This window comes from Rhea pennata, chromosome 9 (assembly GCF_028389875.1).
Source record: "Rhea pennata isolate bPtePen1 chromosome 9, bPtePen1.pri, whole genome shotgun sequence".
Classification (NCBI taxonomy): Eukaryota; Metazoa; Chordata; class Aves; order Rheiformes; family Rheidae; genus Rhea; species Rhea pennata.
In genome coordinates this window covers 20,687,906-20,708,016 of record NC_084671.1, presented here as the reverse complement: position 1 = coordinate 20,708,016, position 20,111 = coordinate 20,687,906, and the positions used below count along the sequence as shown (strand labels likewise).

Below are 20,111 nucleotides of genomic sequence, written 5' to 3'. Positions count from 1 at the left end.
TCACGGAGCCAGCCCAGGGCATCGCTCCCGGCGCTCCCTCACACTCCTCACCACCGCGGCCGGAGGAGCACGAGCATCAGGCTAACACCCGCTGCGCCGCTTTGCGATGGGCTGCGTCAAAAGCGGCCAGAAATCGCTCAGACTTAACCCAAAACATACATGCTCTTCAATCCGTTAACTTGTCTTATGGAGCTAAACAGAATAAAGATCTTCTCTAACCATCAACTAGTATCCCCAACCAGGAAAAAAAAGTAGGGGAGGCCATAAAACAATAATAAATGAAGCAGCTTGGAGGCACAGAACCCCCTATTTGGGGATGCAGCCTCGGCGACGGCCCTCTGAAGAGGGAGCTCAGCACCCCGAGCTCAGCGCCCCGAGCCGCACCGCCGGGTCCTGCTCCCTGCCGGGACCCCAGCCCACGCACGCAGGGCTGCACGAGCTGGTCTTTAAACGTACTCGATGTTCAGACAGTAACACCGTGCCTGTGTGGAAGCACAAATCCGTAATGCCATTTCTGCTCGTTTCCCAGGCGCAATCGGATTCGGCCACTATCGCAAATCCTGCTGGCTTCCTCTTTCTTTGCAGCCTACCAAACTGGTAGGAGATTAAGAGTAGTTCTCCTAGGAAGGTCTGCGCCAGCCACAAGCAAACTACAGAAATCCACAGGGAGAAGGAGACAACAGTAACGAACGAGCTTTTAAACAACTCTCCCGCCAGGAAAGCCAAGGGGAGCGCACCCAGATGAACGGCTAACGGCGTCCCGAGTACCTGCATAACAGCGACTTGTCAGGCCCGTTCTCAGCCTTTTATTCTGCTCCGTACCCGTACCCGGGAGAACACTCTACTCTGCGAGTGCCTGTGGCTCTCTGCAAGTCGTAAGCATCTGATGAAAAGCGGCAGCAAACTAAGAATCTCTAAGCAGCAGCAAACTAAGAATCTCTCCTGCTCCTGAACTTCCCTCCACCTCAATTTCTGGCAGAATTGCCAATGATTTAAGTTAGTGGAAGGAACAGAATAAAAACAATACCCTGAATTTAACTAGTACACTTTTCTATCAAGGATGTCAAAGAAAAAAATTATAAATAAGTATGTTGGAGATGACAATGCAGAGACACAACGGAGTTTAGAAGTGTTGTATTCAAATTGCAAGAGTCCAGAAATTCCCTGGGTGCACGGGAACCCCAGTTCTCTAACTTTTTCAAGTCTATGTTTTAAGCTGATGCAAAAGAGCAGGACAATCACCCAATCCCCCTACAGTCAAAGATCGCCAGCTGAGAACAGAAGCAGAATCCAAGATGTCCTGTATTGAAATCCCAGGGAATGTTCTACCAGTTTCAAACCTCCTGCTCCATTTTCAGCTTTAATCTGTATTTACTCTCACCTTTCATCTTTTCTTCTAAAATAGAAGATAAAATTAATCACATTAGATTCTTCACATAATTGACTTTCCAGGATTTTTTTAAGGGCATTATGTTTTCTTGTCAATACAACCAAAACAAATAGCTTGCAGCAAGGTGCATCTGATTTTTTTTTTTTTTTTTTTTTAATACAGAATCATCCATTTAGACGGCTTTATTTGCCGCTGTGGCTCATACTTTGTTCAGCACTTCTTTGCTGAAGATGAGTGCCCACGTTTGCTAACTCAGACTCTTCCACTAATGAAGCTGAACCTACCTGGAATCATCGCTGCAGTTGTTAGTCCTTTTTTCCATTTAAGGAAATTTTCCCTTAGAAAAGAATTTCAATAGCCATGGGAACCCTGCTACTAGCAAGTTTAAGCCAATAAACAGTAACCTGTGTTTTCTAAGTTGCCTTCCCCGAGTGCTTCAAGGCTGCCTATAGACTTTGTCTGCGTAAACGGTGCAATGTGTTCATAACAAATATTGCAGCCTAAACCTCATGGAAACCCGGCTTCCTTCAAACGGCTTGACTGGAGGCAAACGGGCTGATGCCAGAGCCTCGTTCCTCGTTCCCAAAGCCACTGGGCCACAGCCGGGCAGCACCGCCAGCTCGTTCGCAAGCACCAGGTCCTCTCCCACGCTGGGGTGGATGAGGACACGCACGGAGGAGAGGGGCTGACACGGCCACTCGGGCTAGAGCGCGCCCAGAAGCTGGCCGGCTCAGCGGGAGGGTGAGCGGCGTTCAGCCGCCCTTCGGCTTTGCGGCGTGACCTGCTCCACGTCTGGGAAGTCGGAGCAGCCGCTCCCCCTGCGCTCCCCGTGGTCGGCAGGCGCAGGACGTCCCTTCTGCACGCCTCCACACCCCCTCCGTGCCGGTAACACCACGTGCTGCTCAAACCCATCTCTAATCGAGTGTAAAACGATGATAGGCTCATGCATTCAACACCCTGGAAAATAAATCCTCGGGTAAGAAAACCTTTCAGTTTTCAAAGTGGAAACGATGACATAAGTCACGCTGAAGACCTTTTCGGGGAGGTTATTTAGAGCTTCTGTTTCCTGCTGCACAGCTCTCCCCAGTACGTTTGCGTACCTACCGGTGGACATCAAGTTCAGCGGCTGCCTGAAAGCACAGCAGTAAAACCCCTGTAACTAGCTATAGTAAAACCCTGTAAATTGCCTTTTAGATCAGAAGATAGCCCCAAAGCGTTTGGATAAGGAGTATTTTCTAGAGGCAGAGAAATGGATCATCTTCCCCAGGAGCACGTTTAGAAACATGCTTCCTTGTCCACCCCGCACAAGGTCCCCCAGCAAGCCAGAAGGGGGATTTTTGAGCAATCCTCCCAAACGAGCAGTAACACTCTCATGAAACAGGACAGCACAGTAGCTACCGAGGAGGTGCATCAGCTCTGCTGGAAAGGGAGCTAACGCCGAAGGGGTACCCGAGCGACCCAGCTGCTCGGCACCTGCTCGTGCCGCCCCCGAGTCCCATCGGCATCCCCACCCCCACCCAGGAATACCAGAAATGCCCCATTTCCAAATAAATAAAATAAATTTAAAAAAACTCTCAAACAGGTTAGGGCCTGATCCAAACTCAAGTACTGCCATTGACTTCAATAAGCTTTTCTGAGGTTTACAAGAAATCTCACATGCTTGATACCACTAATTAGGAGTGCTAATTAGGAGCGTAGTATTAAAAAAAAATCATAATTTTACTGTTAAAATTTGACTATGATAGTGCCATTTTGCTTCCAACTCTAGAAGCCAGTAAAATTGTATTTGTATCAGCAGCTCTGAAAGAAATCAGACCTTGTGCAACTACAGCACAGCTTTCACAATATGGCATTAAAAAAATAAGTAGTAGCTGACAAGCTTAAGCCAGCCTATCAGCTGGAACTGGCTCTTCAGCTTTTTGGCTCGTAGCTGTACATCCAAGCCACCGTTTCTCTCTGTGAGAAGGAACGTTTATGAAAGAAAGTACAGATTTTTATTTTTTAAAAAAGTTTAAAGATAAACCAAAGCAGCTCATCTCCAATTCATCTGCATAGCACAAACCACCACCACTGAGAAAAGCTTTATATTTCATACAAAGATTTTAAAAGCTAGTTCTGAACTGCAAATACTAGCAACATACAACACGCAAACATTTAAACCACAATGGTCTCCTTTTCTGCCCAATTCACATTAGTGTTTTAACACACACATTAGTAAAAATCCTAATTTAAAGAAAAACTCTTAAAAGTGTTTTAAGCAGCTATGCTGAAGCTATAAATGATAACATTTGTGCTGAATGCAACAGCAACACCCGCTTCTAGAAGAAGAAACAGTCTGAGACCTGTATCTGTCACAGCCACATAAATTTCAAGCATCAAGTATTGGCCAGAATTATTTGCCAGAAGTATTCAATAGCTTTTCCATACCACATACTTTAGAAAGCAGCACTCTGTTCATGGACAGCCCAGCAAAACCAGCAAGAAACGCACATCGGTAATTGCTGCACCCCAGTAAACACAGTGGCACTCACAACCACCATCTAAATTGTGGAAACATCCCTCAATTCACAAGCTTAGTCCCAGACCGTAGAAGCTATTGATCTGCTTTCACTCTAGATCATAGCAATAAAAAAACATTTAAAGGAGAAGCTAAATCCTACCTACATCAGGGCACACCATGGCCCTGGGGATGGGATGCCTCTGCCACTCTGCGCAGCAGCCACGCTCTTGCTTTTGCTGCAAAATCTCTGCTTCTCCGCATTTACGGTGGCGAGAGACAAGCAGCAGCAGCCAATGCTCCGTAACACGTTATTCCTGGAGCCTGGGTGCTTGGGAACACCGTTCAGGGAGGAAAATGTCACTGTTGTCCCCATTCCAGACAACACACAAAGGTTTGAGGCAACAAGTAGAGTTGCCCAAGTTGGAGCACACACTGCAAGGTGACCAGTGAGGTGAGGACACCTGGTGAGCATCCCTGGCCAAGCGGTGCGGGGAGCTGCCCCCAGCATCAGCCACATGCACAGGGCAGCTCACTCCAGCCCTCTTCTACACCTAACCAAACTCTGCTCACACCAGCCTCACTACAATCACTCTTGTCTTCTTTGTATTTAAGGGCATCGCTTGCTAATAAACACTCTAGTCACCACAATCACTCCTCTTCCTGAAGAAGGACATACAAAAACAACCATGCTTCCATCCACAGGATGCAGAATGCCCTCACCCCCACCTCCAGCAAAAAGGCTTAAAGCCTCTGGGAAGATGCCGTTGGCTGCCGCTTCCCCACAGCTGTGGGAGCCTCAGCAGCAGACTCACAGCAGCTGTGTAAGTTGGGGGGGGGGGGAGGAAAGCCATTTTTAGCTCAAAACACTGGAGCCTGTGAAGCCCACCTGGAGAAGAGCATCACCACATGTAAAACACCATCTAACAGGTACAGCCATAACTACAGCACCTGCACCAGGAGAACATGACAGCTAAACACCTCCCCCAGTCTCCCTTGGCCCCTGGGTGCCAGCCTCTGCCTGTAGCACGGAGACTTCTCTGGTGATGGCCTCTTAGTGCGTTCTCTAACCACCTCAAGGACTTCTGCTTTTCCTTGCGAGTCTTTCCTGGGATGTTTTATTATTTACATTTAACTACTATGAAGTGCATTCAGATATGGGATATATTTAGGAGTGTTTTAGTGCCTCCTCTAAGCTTTGTCTCTGATTTGCTCCTCCAAGGTTGACAAGTCTGCTCCTGATGTCAGGCTAAGAGAAATATTTATGTCACCATCTGTCACCACTGCACGGCCGGGTTGTCAGTGCCGGAGCCGCAGAGCAACTTTGAATCCTGGCTTGCTCAAAGTCCTTCCTTGGCCAAGCAACTCCTACGAGTTTGGAGAGAAGTCCTCCGCACGGGGGAGAAGCCCTCACAGCGAGGGGCTGGGTGCCCGCTTGAACTACAGCTCCTGCCTTCTTTTCCAGTGCTTCATCGCCGCGCCGACGAGGACGGCGGCCTGGGAAGAAGGCGCACGGGGCCCCTTGCGGCACCAGGAGCCCGACGGCGCCGGGGCGCTCGCCGTCCCGCGCCGCCGCAGCAGGCTGCTCGCGGGGCTGCTCGCGGCACGCACCGGGGCGGGCGCTCCTTTGGGGCTGCCTCACGCGGTGGAGAACCCCCTAAAACTGCTCTTTCTAGTGTGCGGTGCGCGTAACACCGCGTTTTCACCGCGTCTGCGTGCTGCGTCGGACCTCTTCTTTACCAGCCCAAAGAGGTGCTTAGCTCTAAGGCGCCAAGTCTGAGCGAGCGAACAAGGTCCCTCGAATTTGGAATGATCTTCACATCAGGGCCAAGCTCGGCCCCGCGTGGTAGCCCCACTGAGACTGGGGCTAGACCGTCCGGAGTACCTGACGGTGCAGCTGGCCCGCCAAGCCTCGCTGGGCATCAGCGGAGAAGGAGATAAAAAGACGAACAAAACCGCTGCTAAACAGAGCCGCTTTGCACTTCCTGCCGGACACGCGAGCATCCCGCGACGCTTCCCACTCCTCGCGTCCCTCCGGGCAGCACCGAACCGCAGGCGGGTCCGAGCCGCCGCTGCGGCTCCCCACGCGCGCGCTGCCCCGCAGGGCCGCTGCTGCTCGGGGCAGCTGGACCGGCAGCGCTGTAAGGGATTTCCCAGGGGCGACACGGTGCTGCGCGGCACGCGAGGCGGCACAGCTCGGGGTTTGCTGGAAAACCCGCTGCGGGCGCTAAAGCAACGGGCCTTCGTGTGGTTTAACGTACAGCTGCCAAAGGTCGGAGCGTTTCTGCCCAGTCCCTGGATTTAAAGCAGAGCAGGTCCAATCGCCTGTGCTAAAATAGAGATGAGCTCATGGAGAGGGCTTCATCCTCCCGGCAACATCTGTCATATAATCCTCTAAATACTGATTATCAGGTTGTTTATTATTATTATTATTTATTAGATAAATACTAAACTGATTGCACTGATTCCTAAATGTTTTCTTCTATTACTTTCCAGTTGCAAGGTTGCAAAGAACAGCTCAGCTACACATCATACACAAAAAAGCTGCTGTCGGCATCACGAGGGGTTGGAAGGTACCATGCCCTTCTCTGCACCGCATGCGTTGCAGGAGAGCTTGCAGACCTCCCTCCAAAATACGGCACCATCAGGCTCTGACAACCACTCCCTTAGCGAATCCTTCCTCGTTTAAATAATCTTTAGTTACGTAACTTTTCTGGCTTTGGTGAAACTACTTAAAGAGATAGTATTTCTGTGAGTTAAAGCTGCAGGACAGTAGTTTCTTGAAATGAACCCTTCTTCCAGGAAATGTGCTGCTGATCTAATTCAGCATTTATTCACGCACCAGCGTCAGTCTGCCAGTTTCAACTGAGTTAATTTTGATTTATACCTTGACAAATGAGATTCCTGAGACTTTTGCAATATTGACAAACGACACACTTTGCAGGATTTCACAGAGAAAAACGGGAAAACAGGATATTTCACCTTCGTTCTTCACAATTCTTCAGTTAAACGTTTGCCACGTCCCTCTTCTCGGTCAAAACCTCTCTTCTCTGAAAGCAGCTTCTGTTGTTGTCCCAGCGCCGGTGGAAACCTGACCTCCGGCTAGCTCCGCTGCGGCTCTCCCGGCGCTCAGCCGCGGGCAGCGCCGGGCGGCCGCCGCAGCCCCCGGAGCGGCGCTGCCCGCCGGCGCGGGCTCCCGCGCTGCACATCAGACGGCCGCCCGCGGGGCGCGGCGAGGAGCAAGCCCTGCAACGCCCGCCGCGATGAAGGGGGTGTTGTCCGCGCGGCTGCTCCCCGCAACCCCGCTCGCTGCACGTCTCGCGGCCGCTGGCCTCTTTTCTGTAGACCCTGTCTGTGTTCGTGCCCACCTTTCTCCGGGCCACTTAAAGATGCGGAGTCGGGGAGGAGCTTTAAGCGCGCTTCGGTTCCACCGAGTACGCTGCGGTGTATGGATTACGCATTGGTGACAATTCTAACAAAAAACAGTGATTCAGCCGGGAGAGCTGCCGATGTTGCTGCTTTCCGGGGCTGCGCAGAGGGGGCAGGTCCTGGCGCGGCCGGTGCTGCTCGCACACCTCGCTCACGTCGGGCGAGCAAGGTTTGACCGAGGCTGGACGAGCTGCCAGCTTGCAGAACCGTCAGCTGCCGGCAGCTTATTCCCTGCGCAGTGCAAACTACGGGGCTCTACGTGACATTGCATCTGATAAAGAAATGACTACGCAGTCATTTTTGGATCAGACATCGAACACGAGGCATATGATAGATATAGAAGTCCTTAAGAAAGATCCGTATATGGAACTTGTGCATGGTATAAACATTCATCATGTTTGGCAGAAATTCTACATGCTGGCAAATATCCATTAAAAAAAAATCAAAAGGTATAACATGTATCACTGCTCTCTCTGCAGCTCTGCACTGAAAAGAGCAAGTTGAGTTCACGCACTTTTTAAAGGAAATTTGTCTCAATGTTTTCAAGGAATTTTAACTGTTACTTTGTGGCAAAATGTCTTCAGAAGTATCTGGGTATTTGCAAATCATGCAGAGGCTGATATTTTATCCAGAGATAAACAGACTAAACAGAAACAGAGTAGAGTTAAGAAGGACAATGAGAAACTGCTGGTTAAAAAAAAAGAAATCGAATTTTAGCCCTTTACTCGGTTGTTTGTCACTATGACATCTGAGGGTCCTGCGCACAGGATCTGCGAGACACCAGGAGAGGCGATCTGGCCTCGCCAGGCCTGTTACCAGCATTTGTGAAGCTCAGTTCCATGTCCAGGGCGCTCAGAGGAACGAGCGGGACCTGGAGCTAGTGCTCGCATACCCTGCAATTTAGCTGAAACTCCATCTCATAATTACAAGCCAACATAACACATCCAAACTGCACAGCCTCTTCTGGAGAGGATGTGGTGGAACATACTTGACTATCTCTGAAATAAGTATAGCTTTCTGCAACGCAACAAGGAACTGATTATTCTCCAGGGCTCTTGCTTGGCCCGTCTGACTTTCCCCACTTTTGGGGATAGGGGCAGTAGATAAATCTTCGCTGACGCGAATGAGGTCTGCAAGATCAGGAGGAGGAAAAGGCACAAAGAAATGCTGGTTGCTTGCGCGACGAGAGCCTGGTCGGGAGAACTCCCATCCCGTCGGCGGCAGCTCCGGACCATTCATCCCTTCTGTAATTTGGTATCAACAGTAACTTTCCATTTTTTTTTAGCTCAGACTATATCCATCAGAAGGATGGCATGCAGCAGAATTAATTGCATTAAAACTCAGCGAAATACCAAGTATTTTATGCGTCTTTGCTGTAAAATTTCAGTGAACTTTATCCTAAAAGTGGATTCAAACAAATACAAATCCAATACTAAACAAAAATCCCCACAAAATTGTAAAAGCGTACAGTGCATATATCCAACCGACCATGCAAAATAAGGATTCCATTCAAATTTCACATCTCATTAAAGACAATTTGACCATTAATCCATAAGGTTTAGGAGCAAAGGAGGATTTTCCAAGACAGATAAACTGAAACGATCCTCCTTTGATCTCGGAGTTAAGCATGAGCTACAATGGAAGAGGAACGACACGGGGCAGAGCTACCGGCCTCTTTATGTGCCACAATGGCATCGGCAAACAGCTATTTGATCAATATTTGGCCAGGGACACTGAAAACTTCCTTTTCAGATTTTAATTCCTAGTTGTAAAACAACTGTAGGGCAACCAGCAAGATAAGACATTAAACTGACTGCCTAATTGCCTTTTACTGTCTTATTAGTTATATATGCACATTCTTAATAGTTCTTGAATCTTTATTTACTAGAAGGAATAAATGACCTGTCAGCAATTACAGCAAACTCTCCTGACTAAATAATCTCAGCACATGACACACTTAACGATAATGTGCCCACAGTGAGTTTTAATTTCATTATGTTTCGCTTTTTTTCTAGGAAGAGTGATTTAGACTGAATTAGTTTAACAGCATGGGGCAGGAGTACTTCAGGGCAAGTAAAGTAAAATTACGCACCCGCTCTACACTAAACAAAGTCTTGCAGTGAATTATGTTCCTGTACATCATTTTTTATTAGCCAGAGCTCAGCGTTCGGGGGACACTTGAAACTGTGCTGCGTTTTTATTTGTATATTTTGTTCTGCCTCTACCCAGGTAGGTTTGTTACGGGGGATTTAAAGTGACGTTTACACGCAGAAGTTCACATTGACTACATTGGTCTGATTTATTGCTTTGCGTTTCACTCAATTTCTTCTTAAATTAACCAGAGAGCACTTTGTAGTTCTGCTTCACTTCCCAGCGCCGTTTTATTACATAGCCCTGGGGACTCGTGATAATTTATCACTATCAGCTTTATTGGCTTTCCTCTTCCAAACCCCGTTCCAACCCTTATCAATAAGTGCACCTAGTACAAAACTAAAGCCTCCCCGAGTAGCTGTTAAGACAAAAGCAAGGGTTTCACCAGTGCCGACTTTCACTCCCCGCGTCCCCGGCACCAAAGCCCGGCCGCCTGCGCGGGGCCGTTCCCCGACCCGCGCGTAGGCGCCGGCGGAGCAGCCCTCGCCCGGCGCCGGCGTTTCCCCGCGCGGGATTAGGACCGATTCTCACGCGCTCAGTGGTTTCCACCAGCGCGGCGGGGCCGACGCAGGCGCCGCTCCCGGCCGAAAAGCGCGGCGCGGCGCGCGGGAGCGGGCCCTTCGCTCGCGGCTCCGCAGGGCGGCCGGGCTCGCGCCCCAGCCCGGGAACCCACGCTGGCTCCGAGCCTGCAGACGGCACCGAGAGCCGCCGGGGCTCGGCGCGTTTCGGAGCCGGCTCCGAGACCAGCCTGGTCCCTAACGGGCCGAACTCCCGCTGCCGCGCTGAAGTCACCCGACCGTTTCCTCCTTGCTTCGGTTGTTTCAGAATGGCGCTATCAATTATATATATATATATAGAGAGAGAGAGAGAGAGAGATAAAAATATAGATCAACAAGCAATAATCTATTATTTTAGATTTCCACGGCAATGCAAGGAGATGCAATCTTGAATAGAAATTCAGCTAAATAAACAGATGTGCGAGGAGCGATCCTGATATTTGCTAAAGTAACTTTTATGTGTGTTCTAGATGAATATACTTAGGAGAATTGGAAGTGCAGTCCACAGTGATTCTGTCCGCATCGGTGCTGACTGCTTTAAGTTAAGGTGTTCTCAAGACAAAACATGTAACACAGTTAATGTAACCCTAATTTCAAGAAGGGGATAGGATGCATCAATATTCTCTGAATTACTTCAGAGAACTCTTGCTAAAATGTGTATTTCTCTTCCCACAGCTGTGAGTCTAATTATTGCTCATATAAAGCTATTATAGGTACACTGTCATACATATCTGCGCACTAACAACGAGTGCTTTCCTCAGTGTCTCCCGACTTGCCTTCAGGAAAGCAGCACAGGCTGCTCCTGGGAGATTTGGAGCAGCCAGCTCCACCCCAAAGTCATGTAAAATTGAAGATTTAGCACCTTTCTGGAAACGCTCAGCATGCTGTGACATTTCTTTTGCTTGTTTGCAAGTTATTGATTACTGAAGCCAATAATTACTACTTGTTAGCTTAGAATAAAGATTCAGATCCTGACCATGGTCCAGAGCCCCACAGCGATGGACACACTCAGGCAGAAGAAACAAGGCTCCTTGAGCTGCCATCCAGCTACATCGATTACATTTGTACAGCACCTGGCACAAAGACTTTTCTAGTCCATGACTAAACTCTCACATACTGCTACAAAACAAAGGAAGAAAAGGAAGAAAAAAAATACAGGCAAAAATGCTATCGATGCTATCTGCCTTGAGCCAAATCCTGAAGCCATTAAGGAGTTTTCCTTAACTAAGCACTATTTTCCCATTGACTTTGAGAGCCTCAGAAACGAAATTCTGTTTGAATTACATGAGCCGATCCATTAGACCTGCTGGTCACCAAATATTTAAGGTACTGTAAGAAATTCCAGGCTCAGGAAGATGATTGCCTGCAGCCACAGCCATCGCGTTTCATTCCTTAAGTGACTCTTTGCCGGTAACATTTGGCGAGGAGAACGCATCGCGCTCTTTAGCCCGAAGTCAGAGCCGTGCTTTACGCGGCGAGTAATTCCCGCTGCCGCCGCTCCCCGGGGCAGCAGCAAAATCCCAACAAGCCCCAGATCAGAAAATCGCCGCCTAAATCTAACGCAGCCGCTGCCTCGTCCCGCGCTCCCGCCGCCGCCGCGGCACGGCAGCCGACGGGGTGACTCAGGCCGATATCTGGCGGCTGCGCGTTAATCCTTTCCCTTAATAAACTGCCTTTATTAGTTTAACAACCTAAAAATAACTGGCTGCACGGTACTGACCAACCCTAATCAAAACATCTGCCGGCCCGGCCGGCCTGAGCCACCCTCCAGACCGAGCGCCACCACTTCAAAGCCCCTGCATCAAGTCAGTAATTGTAGCATTGCATCTAAATATTTGAGCTAGGGGCTGGTAGTCGCGTGTCCCGTTTACAGTCAGCATCTGTCCTCTAATTCCATTACAGTACAAAGCAAAAATGCTCCCCCGAACGCACAAACAGGAAAAGCACCGCGCGGCCGGAGAAGCGGCGGCCGCTTGAACTTTCGAGCTGCTGAGCAGCGCTTTTGTGCTAAGCTCTTTTTCTTTTCTTCCCCCCCCCCGACCCAAACTGCCCAAATACACACACAGAAATAGGGGTGGTGCCGAAATTGTATTAATGTGAGCCTCGGGCGGGGGGGGGGAGGGAAAAAAAAAAAAGAAAAAAGAAAAGAGGAAGGGGAGGGAGAGGGGGGAAGGGTTTGGTCCGAGATGAAAGTACGAAGGAAATAAAGAAGGCAATTTAGTCCGGGGAGCCTGAATCGCCCTCAGTGAAGCACAGGGAAGAGGGCCGGGAGCGGGGCGCTCGGGGAGGGGGCGCGCGCCACGGGGGCGGCTCCGCCGCGCCGGGCCCCGGGGCCGAACGCGCCGCCGCCGACAGAGCCCCATTGAGGGGCGCCCCGGCCCCCCGGGCCCGCCGGCCGCCCGCTGCCCGAAAACAACAGCTGTCTTGTGACGCGGGGAGCCGCCGCGCCGGGCAGCGCCCGCGGCGCCCGCGAAAGCTGCGCCCGGCTCCCTCTGCCCGAGCGCTTCGTCTGCGAACGCCGCCCCGGGCCCAGGAGCGTCCCTCCGCCTCGCTCCAGCCGCCTCGTACGCCCCTGGGCAAAGCGGACCAGAACCGCGCGCAGCGCCCGCCGCCCGCCGCGCGCCCGGGCTCGGCCCGGCCTCTCGCCGAGCGCGCGCCCAGAGGCAGCGCGGAGGGCCGCAGCGGCGCACGTGCAGAGGCGCAGCACAGAGGGCGGCGCGCGCCGTCCGCGTTCGCGCGCACGTCTGAGCCTCCGGAAACAGAGGCTGAAATACAAATACAGTGGGGCGGACGGAAGTTTAGATAAAACATGTATCTGTATAATTATATATATAGGAAAAATATATCTTTCATATATACATATACATATATATTTATGGGGTGATTGCAGGTGAAAAAACGCAAGGCACCAAGGTACTGTTTCTATCACTCATTTTTTAACCATGCCATCCATATTCTTTCCTTTCCCTTATCCCGCTCTGCCGCAAGTACTTGCAAACTCCCAAATTTCGCAGAAGCCTGAATTAGCTGCCATCAGCACCAGAACAGCTGTTATCCTTCTCCCCCACCACCTCCCTCGAGATAATAACTGCCAGAATCACCCCAAAGCCCTCGGCGAGGAGGGATTTCAGCCCACCGGCCGCCGAGCAGGGCGATCCCAGCTCCCTCCCTCCCAGGTGCAGGACCTGCCTTTGGACCCGATACCAGCTGCGCCGTCACGGCGCCGTGCGGCTGCGCTGTGCCGCCACCACAGCCTGGCCCCCGCGCACCAGAGGGGTAAAAATTACTTAAGACTCCAGAAACACCCTACAACACCGCTATGGGTCTGCAGCTCCATGAAGTGGAGCCTCCAGCTCTGCAGGGCCCCAGCACCTCCGCGCAGAGCCCCCTGCCCAGCACCTGGCCGCCCTGCAGCCCCGGCACCTCCACACAGAGCCCCCTGCCCGTGCCCAGCGCCCGGCTGCGCTGCAGCCCCAGCACCTCCACACAGGACCCACTGCCCTGTGCCCAGCGCCCAGCCTCAGCCCCACTGCCGACTGAGCCTGGCCCTGCAGCATCACAGCCCGTGGGAGCACTGCTGGTTATTTGGACAGGAAGGGTCAGGGATCGGACCTGGTGGTTTTTGCAGACCGAGTGAAACCGTAGCTGCCCTGCAGGCCACAGGGGCTGAACAATCTTTGCTCCTGGCTGCATGCAGAAAGGAGAGGTGGGCTCTGTTTTTTTTTCAAATGTGCTCCCCAGCGTGCTCTCCCTACCGCATCATGCTGTACATAACATGTTACACAGCAACTCTCTCCAGCATCTCTCCCACTCCAGCAGCAACTTTAAGCAGCAGATTGCGAGTCAGGGAGGAGCAGAGCCCAGGTTCCTACAAGGAAGAGCAGAGTCTCCCGCGACTGCCAAACCCTCCCAGGAACCAGTACTGAATCTGCAGGACGTAAAGGCTGCCATTTGCACAGAGCTGCCTAGCCACGTTCATCCAGTGAGACCTACTTAATCTCCGTTCACCAGCTCAGGGGAGGCAGAAAAGTTAGTTATTTTAACAACTGGGGCTCCAAATTTGGCCATTTTTTCCCTTGATGAGCATCCTTCTCAGAAGGAGAAGCAATCCCCTTCCAGAGAGCAATTCTCCAGTGCAGGAAGTCCTGGGAGAAACTCTGGAGACCTGACACGGAGCGGAGGACAGACCAGAGGACAGACGGGGCAATCCGACTGCTTCCTTCTGGCCTTAAAGCTACGACTCCGTTAGCATCTTCTGTGTGCATGTGTTACTCACATTTGCACAAACACAGGCACACTGAAGATGAAGCTTCCCTAAAGCCCTAGTAACTGAGCTGAAAACTAAGTTTTGAGAGTGTTTTTTGGTTTGTCCTGACAACAAAGGGATACCCTATTTTAAAGGATGGGTTTCAGTTGTTCTTCTTGAACAGCACGCAGTCAGCATCTCTGGATGCCTAGAAATGCTAGAAACATTTTGTAGGTGAAAACAGTCACTTTTTCCATGGTGGAGAGTCCATAAAACTGCGTGGAGCATTGGCTATTAGGGGCTCATTGAATAATTCATCCCTCATTGCAAGCCCATAATGTCTTTTCTCGGCCTTTTGTGGGGCTGTTTTCTCTTCTTTTCTCCTTGAATTATAAAAAGGTTGCCTTCTTTTGTTCACATCAAGCTGCTGCTAGCTGAAGCTTTGTCTGTGCAAAGCCAAAGTGTGAGTTTCAATGGACTCCCCCCTCTTTGTTTTCCAAGTTCATCTCCAAGTGTAGATTGTGTATAGAAGGCCTTCTTTGTAAAAGCTGGAAAAGTTGTACAAATGTTTGACCAGCTCATTTGGTACTTTTGTCTCGCCTTCCCCAGGGCCGCTGCATGTGCTGGGCAGGCACCTCGGCGCGGCGGCCGCGGCTGACCTGGCCCGGCCCGGCCCGGCCCGGAGGCAGCAGCCGCCCCCGGGGCAGGGGGGGAAGGCGACCTGCTCCCTCGCTCGGGCTGCGCCCCCGCGCAGCCCCCCGCGGGCTCTCAGCGCGCAGCCCCGCGCCGGGCCGGCCGCCTCCAGCCCGGCGTGTCGCCGTGCCCCGCCGCGGTGGGCAGCGCACACCCGAGCCGTGCGACCCGCGGGGCCTCCGCGCCGCTCGCCGCGGCCGCCCCGTCGGGGCGCGGAGCCGGCGCCGCGGCTGCGGGCGCCGCCAGGAGGGAGGCGGGGAGCCGCCGGCCGCCCCGGGCTCCGCGCCCGCGCAGCCCTGCCCCGCGCCCGCGCAGCCCCCCCGGAGCCGGACTCTACCTCTTTCGCTGAGGATGCCGTCGATGCTGTGCTTAGCCTTCTTGTCGCCCTCCTCCACCTCCTTCCGCTCCAGCTCGGCCTCCTCCTCCTCGCCTTTCCCAAACTTGCTCCGCAGGATGCGGCTGATGGAGCTCACTTCGGGGGGGAGCGCAGAGCTGTGACCGAGCCGCCCCCAGGAGTCCCCCGGCGCAGCGATTTCGGGCTGGGCTCCGGCACGCACGGAGCCCCGGGGCGAGCCGGGTGCCTCTGGCATTATTTTTTCCCCGTGCCAGGGCAGCAGGTGACGGGAAAACACCGCCGACACCCGCGCAAACGCCGCCGCGGCTCCGTGTCCGCCCGCCGCGGCCGCAAATCGCCGATCGCCGCCCCCGGGCCCCGCTCCGCCCGCCGCCCCCCGGCCCCGCGCCGCCGCCCGCAGCCCCAGAGGCGGCCGAAGAGCCGGCGGGGGTGCAACGCAATTTAGCTGAAAACACCCACCACGGCGGAGGGCAGAAACTCCCGCGGGTCGCGGGGCCGCCGCGCTAAGGCGGCACTAGCCCAGTCGGGGCTCTGCTCGCCACCTCAGCACCCCGCAGGCCCGGCCCGGCCCGGCCCGGCCCGGCGCGGCCGCTCCACCACCCCCGACGGCTCCCCGTACCTGAAGGCACCGTGTTCCGGTCACACACCCCGTCCTTGAGCAGCTTGTCTCGGATCTCCCAGCTGAACATGCCCGCGTTTTCCCTCTTGTATTCCTCGATTTTCTTCTCAACGTCCGGCGTCGTCACCTGCTTCAGTGAAGAGAAGCGAAGCGGGCGCGGAGGTTGCGGGGCTGGGGAGCGCCAGGTGGCCCGGCCCGGCCCGGCCCGGCCCAGTCCGGGTCCCGGTCCGGGTCCCTCTGCCACCGCCGCCCGGGCTCCCGCTGCTGCCAGCGAGAGCCGAAAACAGTCCCTCTTAGAAATCCGATTTTAAACCCGCCTGAAGACGGGTGAGTTAAATTAAGAACGCGCAGAATAAACAAGTTAAAATAAGAAGAGACATAATACCTAACAACGGGCCAGCATAATACAACCCCCCCCCCGAGTCAAACAAAACTTCCCACGAAATCCTCTGGGGTTATATGAGACGGTAGGATCGAGCCCTCCGCAATGAAAACCTAGAATTATACCGCAGTGTTATACAGCAATAGCATGGTGCGCAGCTGTGCGGGGCCGGCTCTGAAATGCCCACAGCGGAGATGAAAATCAGAAGCAAACACAGGACCGTGATTAGAGGAGGAATCTATGTAACTGAAACTTCGCGTCAGGAAAGTTTCTGCACAGCAAAGTTAGCAGCACCAAATAAAAAGTCGCATAATAAAAATGCTGATGAGTACCAAGACTGATATAAAGAGATTTACTATGTAGTCTGAAGATTTTAAAATTAAGCCGAATTCAAGCAAAACAAAGAACTCCTGGCAGGAAGTAACATTTCGTTCAGATAACACTCAAAAAAAATCTATACTTTAGCATCGGAACAGAAAGTTCAGGAATTGCTACTTTAAGAAGCTGCAAAGGAAAAAAAAATCTCTGCAAACCAACTTTCAACAAAAACTCAAACTTTTACTTTTTCTGGAGATAATAAGATATAATAAAAGGAAGAGCGTAATCTTGAGATAAGGATCAGTATTTGTCCGCCTTATTGCGAGCGCAAACTTTTTACCAGTGTAACTATAAATACATGCAGCTTTGGGGCAAATAGAAAAAATAAACGGTAGGAGAAAGCAACAGACAGACAGAGTGATAGCTTCGGGGGCCGCCGAGAGGCAGGCTCTCGGACCGCGGCCCGACCCGCGGAGCTCCCCGGTCTCTGCGCGCCCCGCCGGCTCGGGGCTCGCTGCCCTGCAAAGCGCCGAGCCCACCCGCCGGGCCGGGGCTTTTCGGGCAGCGAAACCTTTGCGGAGCGAACCCCTGTTCCCGCGATTCGTTTCAGAAAGCTTTCTGTTTGCTTTTGTTTGTTTGCTTTTTAATTAGCATTTTCTTAGAAAAGCAAACCGTAGCCACAAAACTTCAACAATATTTTTTTAAAGCCTCGAGTACTCCTGGAGCAACAGGCAGGGAAGGTCGTGGCCGGTGCGTGCGCACGCCGAGAGCCCGCGCGGCCGCGCGCGCAGCCCCGCGCAGGGGCCCGCTGCCTGCCTGCCCCCTGCCTGCCCCCGCTGCGCGGGTGCGGAGCGGCGCCGGCGCGGCTCACCTTGGGCTTGCTGCCGCCGATGGCCCCCGGCCGGATGGAGCCCGTCTCCTGGTACCTGCAGAGAATTTTGGAGACGCAGCCGTGGGACACTCGCAGCTGGCGAGAGATGACACAGGGCCTTATGCCATGGTGGGCCATCTCCACTATCTTGTGTCGGATATGGTTGGGTAAAGGCCTGCCATTGATAAAAACTCCACCGAGCTGATTGACTCTGCCCTGCCCTAGAGGAGTAGAGACTAGAAAAGGAGGGGAGGGGAGGCAGGAGGGGGAAATGGCGTTAACTTCTCGTCCAGTTCCTGCTGGCTCGCTTTTTTTAATTATTATTTATTTTATTTTATTTTATTTATTTCAGCCTTCTCCGTAAGGCAAGTCTCCCCACCGCGCCCGCGCGCAGCGCTGCGGCGGCTCCGCGGAGCCCCGCGCCCCGGCCCCGGGGCCGCTGTCACCTGCTGCTGCTCCGCGGCGCGGCGCGGCCGCCCGCCCGCGCGTCCCGCCGCCCCCCGCCCCGCGCGGCGGGGTCTGCGCTGCAGCTGCCCCGGGAACGGAGCGGCGCTCGTCGCGGCGCAGCCTGGCCCGGGAGCGTGGGAGCCGCGCATTTGTTTCCAAGGTCCTTTTCGATTCGCCTTGGTTACATTAATTTTGGTTTATTTATTTTATTGTATTTTATTCTATTCTTTTCTCCTCTTTCTCTTCTTTTCTGTCATTCTGTTTGTCCTGCTCTGCTCCCCAGATCATCCCCCTCACTTTGCTAAGGAGCAGAGGGATTCACGGCAGAGGCCTGCGGCGGCCGCCGCCCCCAGGTTCAGGCTGCTCTCCTCGGAGGGAGGCTCGCTGCCGGGATCCGGGGTGCGCCGGCGGGGCGGGACGGGACGGGACGGGACGGGCGCGGGGCACCGGCATCCCGGCCGCGGCCCCGGGGCTGCCCGCGGAGCCGCGCAGCGCCCGAGCGCCCCGGGCCCTAACACCGAGCAACTCCGGCTGCGCCGCTGCTGCGCCGCTGCTGCGCCGCTGCTGCGCCGGCGGGGCTTACCTTCCAGCGGGAACCCGCTGCGCGGGTAGCTCTGCCCGGGGCCCGGCCGCATCATCCTCGGCACAGCCCCGGCGAGAGCGGTCATGTCGGGCGCGGCGCGGCGGGAGCGACACCCAGGTGACGGGCGGCCGGGGCAGAGCCGCTCTGCCAGCGCGTCCCGCCGCGGCAGCGAAAGTCCCGCGAGGGGGTGGGCGCAGCGCGGGCGGGGGGGGGCGGAGGGGGGGAGGGACCTGCGCTGCCGCCCTTTTGTCAGTGCCCGCCGGCACCGGGAGGGCCGGGGCAGGACGGAGAGCGGCCGGCGCGCTCCGGGCGGGGGAGGAAGGGCGCGGAGGGGCGGCGCGGGCGCGGGCGCGGGCCGGGACCACTCATGGCCCCGCGCCGCGCCGCCGCCGCCGCCGCGATTGGCCGCCGCCCGCCCGGCCCGGCCGCGCCGCCCCCGCTGATTGGGCGAGAGCCCGGCTCGGCTCGGCCCGGCCCGGCCCGGCCCGGCTCGGCTCGGCTCGGCTCGGTTCCGCTCCGCTCCCGTCGACCCGACCCGGCTGTAGTCGACCCAGCTCGGCTCCGCTCTGCTGCGCTCCCCTGGATCGGCTCGGCGCGGCGCGGCTCGGCTCGGCTCGCCTCGGCCCGGGGCTGTCCCCGCGGCCCGATCCGCGCCGTCTCCCTGCGGCTACAGCGGTGCGGGCGCGGGGCAGCGCGGCCCGTCGGGGGCCCCCGCCGGCCGCCACCGCGCTTTGTCTCCCGGCTGCGCCTCTCCCGGCGCGGGGCTCGGGGGTCAGCTGGCCGCAACCTCCCTGCCATTTTTTCCCAACAAAAAAAAAGTTTTTTTCCTCCTTCTTATTTATTTATCTTGCACTGAAATCTGTCGCCGCCGGGAAGAAACATCTCTGGACCAAATGGTGCTAACGGTTTTGAAAGCGAGAGCTGCCATTGATCTCAGTGGGGATTTCTGCTTTTAAAAATTGATGGCACGAGAGTGGCCCTGCGGTATATTCGTGTGTTCGAGTGTATACATGCGTGCGTGTATGTGTGTGAGGCGGGGTGTGTGGAAGTCTTGCGAACAAGCGTTTGTTCCCAGGAATTTATTGTAGTATTCAAACTAAACTGCTGGAAAAATAAAAGAGGTAAAGTCTGCCTAGGAGCTGAAGTGACCACAGCAGGATATGACGCCAGGAGTGTTGTAAAGACTGTCTGTCCTTAAAGAAGGTACTATTGTGCATGGGCTTTTATTTATAACTTGGTAAGTGCCAGCAAACTCGCCTCCTTTACACTCTGAAGTGCCAGCCCAGCTTTCCACAGTGCTCTTTATTTGCAATAGTCTATTCAGCAACTGTCACTCCCGAGCTTCAAGTTATTCAGGACCTTAATCAATCAGAAGGATGAGAATCGTTCAGGTTTCCTCCTTTGAAATAAAGGAAACAATGTTTTCGGGCCGCGGAGCCCACTTCCCCCGACGATTCGCGGCGATTCAGCGGCTGGTACCAGTCTCCGGGGATGCCGAGGATCCGCGTTGTTTAAAAAGAAATCCCCGGGCGGAATAATGAGGCGAAGCGGCCGGCGAGGGGAAGGCGAGCGG

At 54.1% G+C, this 20,111-nt stretch overlaps 1 protein-coding gene across 4 annotated transcripts in view; it reads right to left on the bottom strand.

Moving 5' to 3' along the window:
- The window catches only part of PAX3 (paired box 3), a 72,510-nt gene extending 53,887 nt beyond the window's left edge, over positions 1 to 18,623 (bottom strand). For 2 of the 4 annotated variants that reach the window (XM_062582464.1, XM_062582465.1), the window contains exons 1-4: positions 18,539 to 18,623; positions 17,509 to 17,744; positions 15,938 to 16,067; positions 15,301 to 15,435 (exon numbers count right to left, since the gene is read on the bottom strand). In XM_062582464.1, coding sequence (XP_062438448.1) covers positions 15,301 to 15,435; positions 15,938 to 16,067; positions 17,509 to 17,744; positions 18,539 to 18,623 — 586 coding nt within the window. Of the gene's footprint in view, positions 1 to 5,301; positions 5,311 to 15,300; positions 15,436 to 15,937; positions 16,068 to 17,508; positions 17,745 to 18,538 lie in introns of all 4 variants that reach the window. The other 2 variants (XM_062582466.1, XM_062582463.1) reach the window with 2 other exon arrangements.
- Positions 18,624 to 20,111: the final 1,488 nt, after the last annotated feature.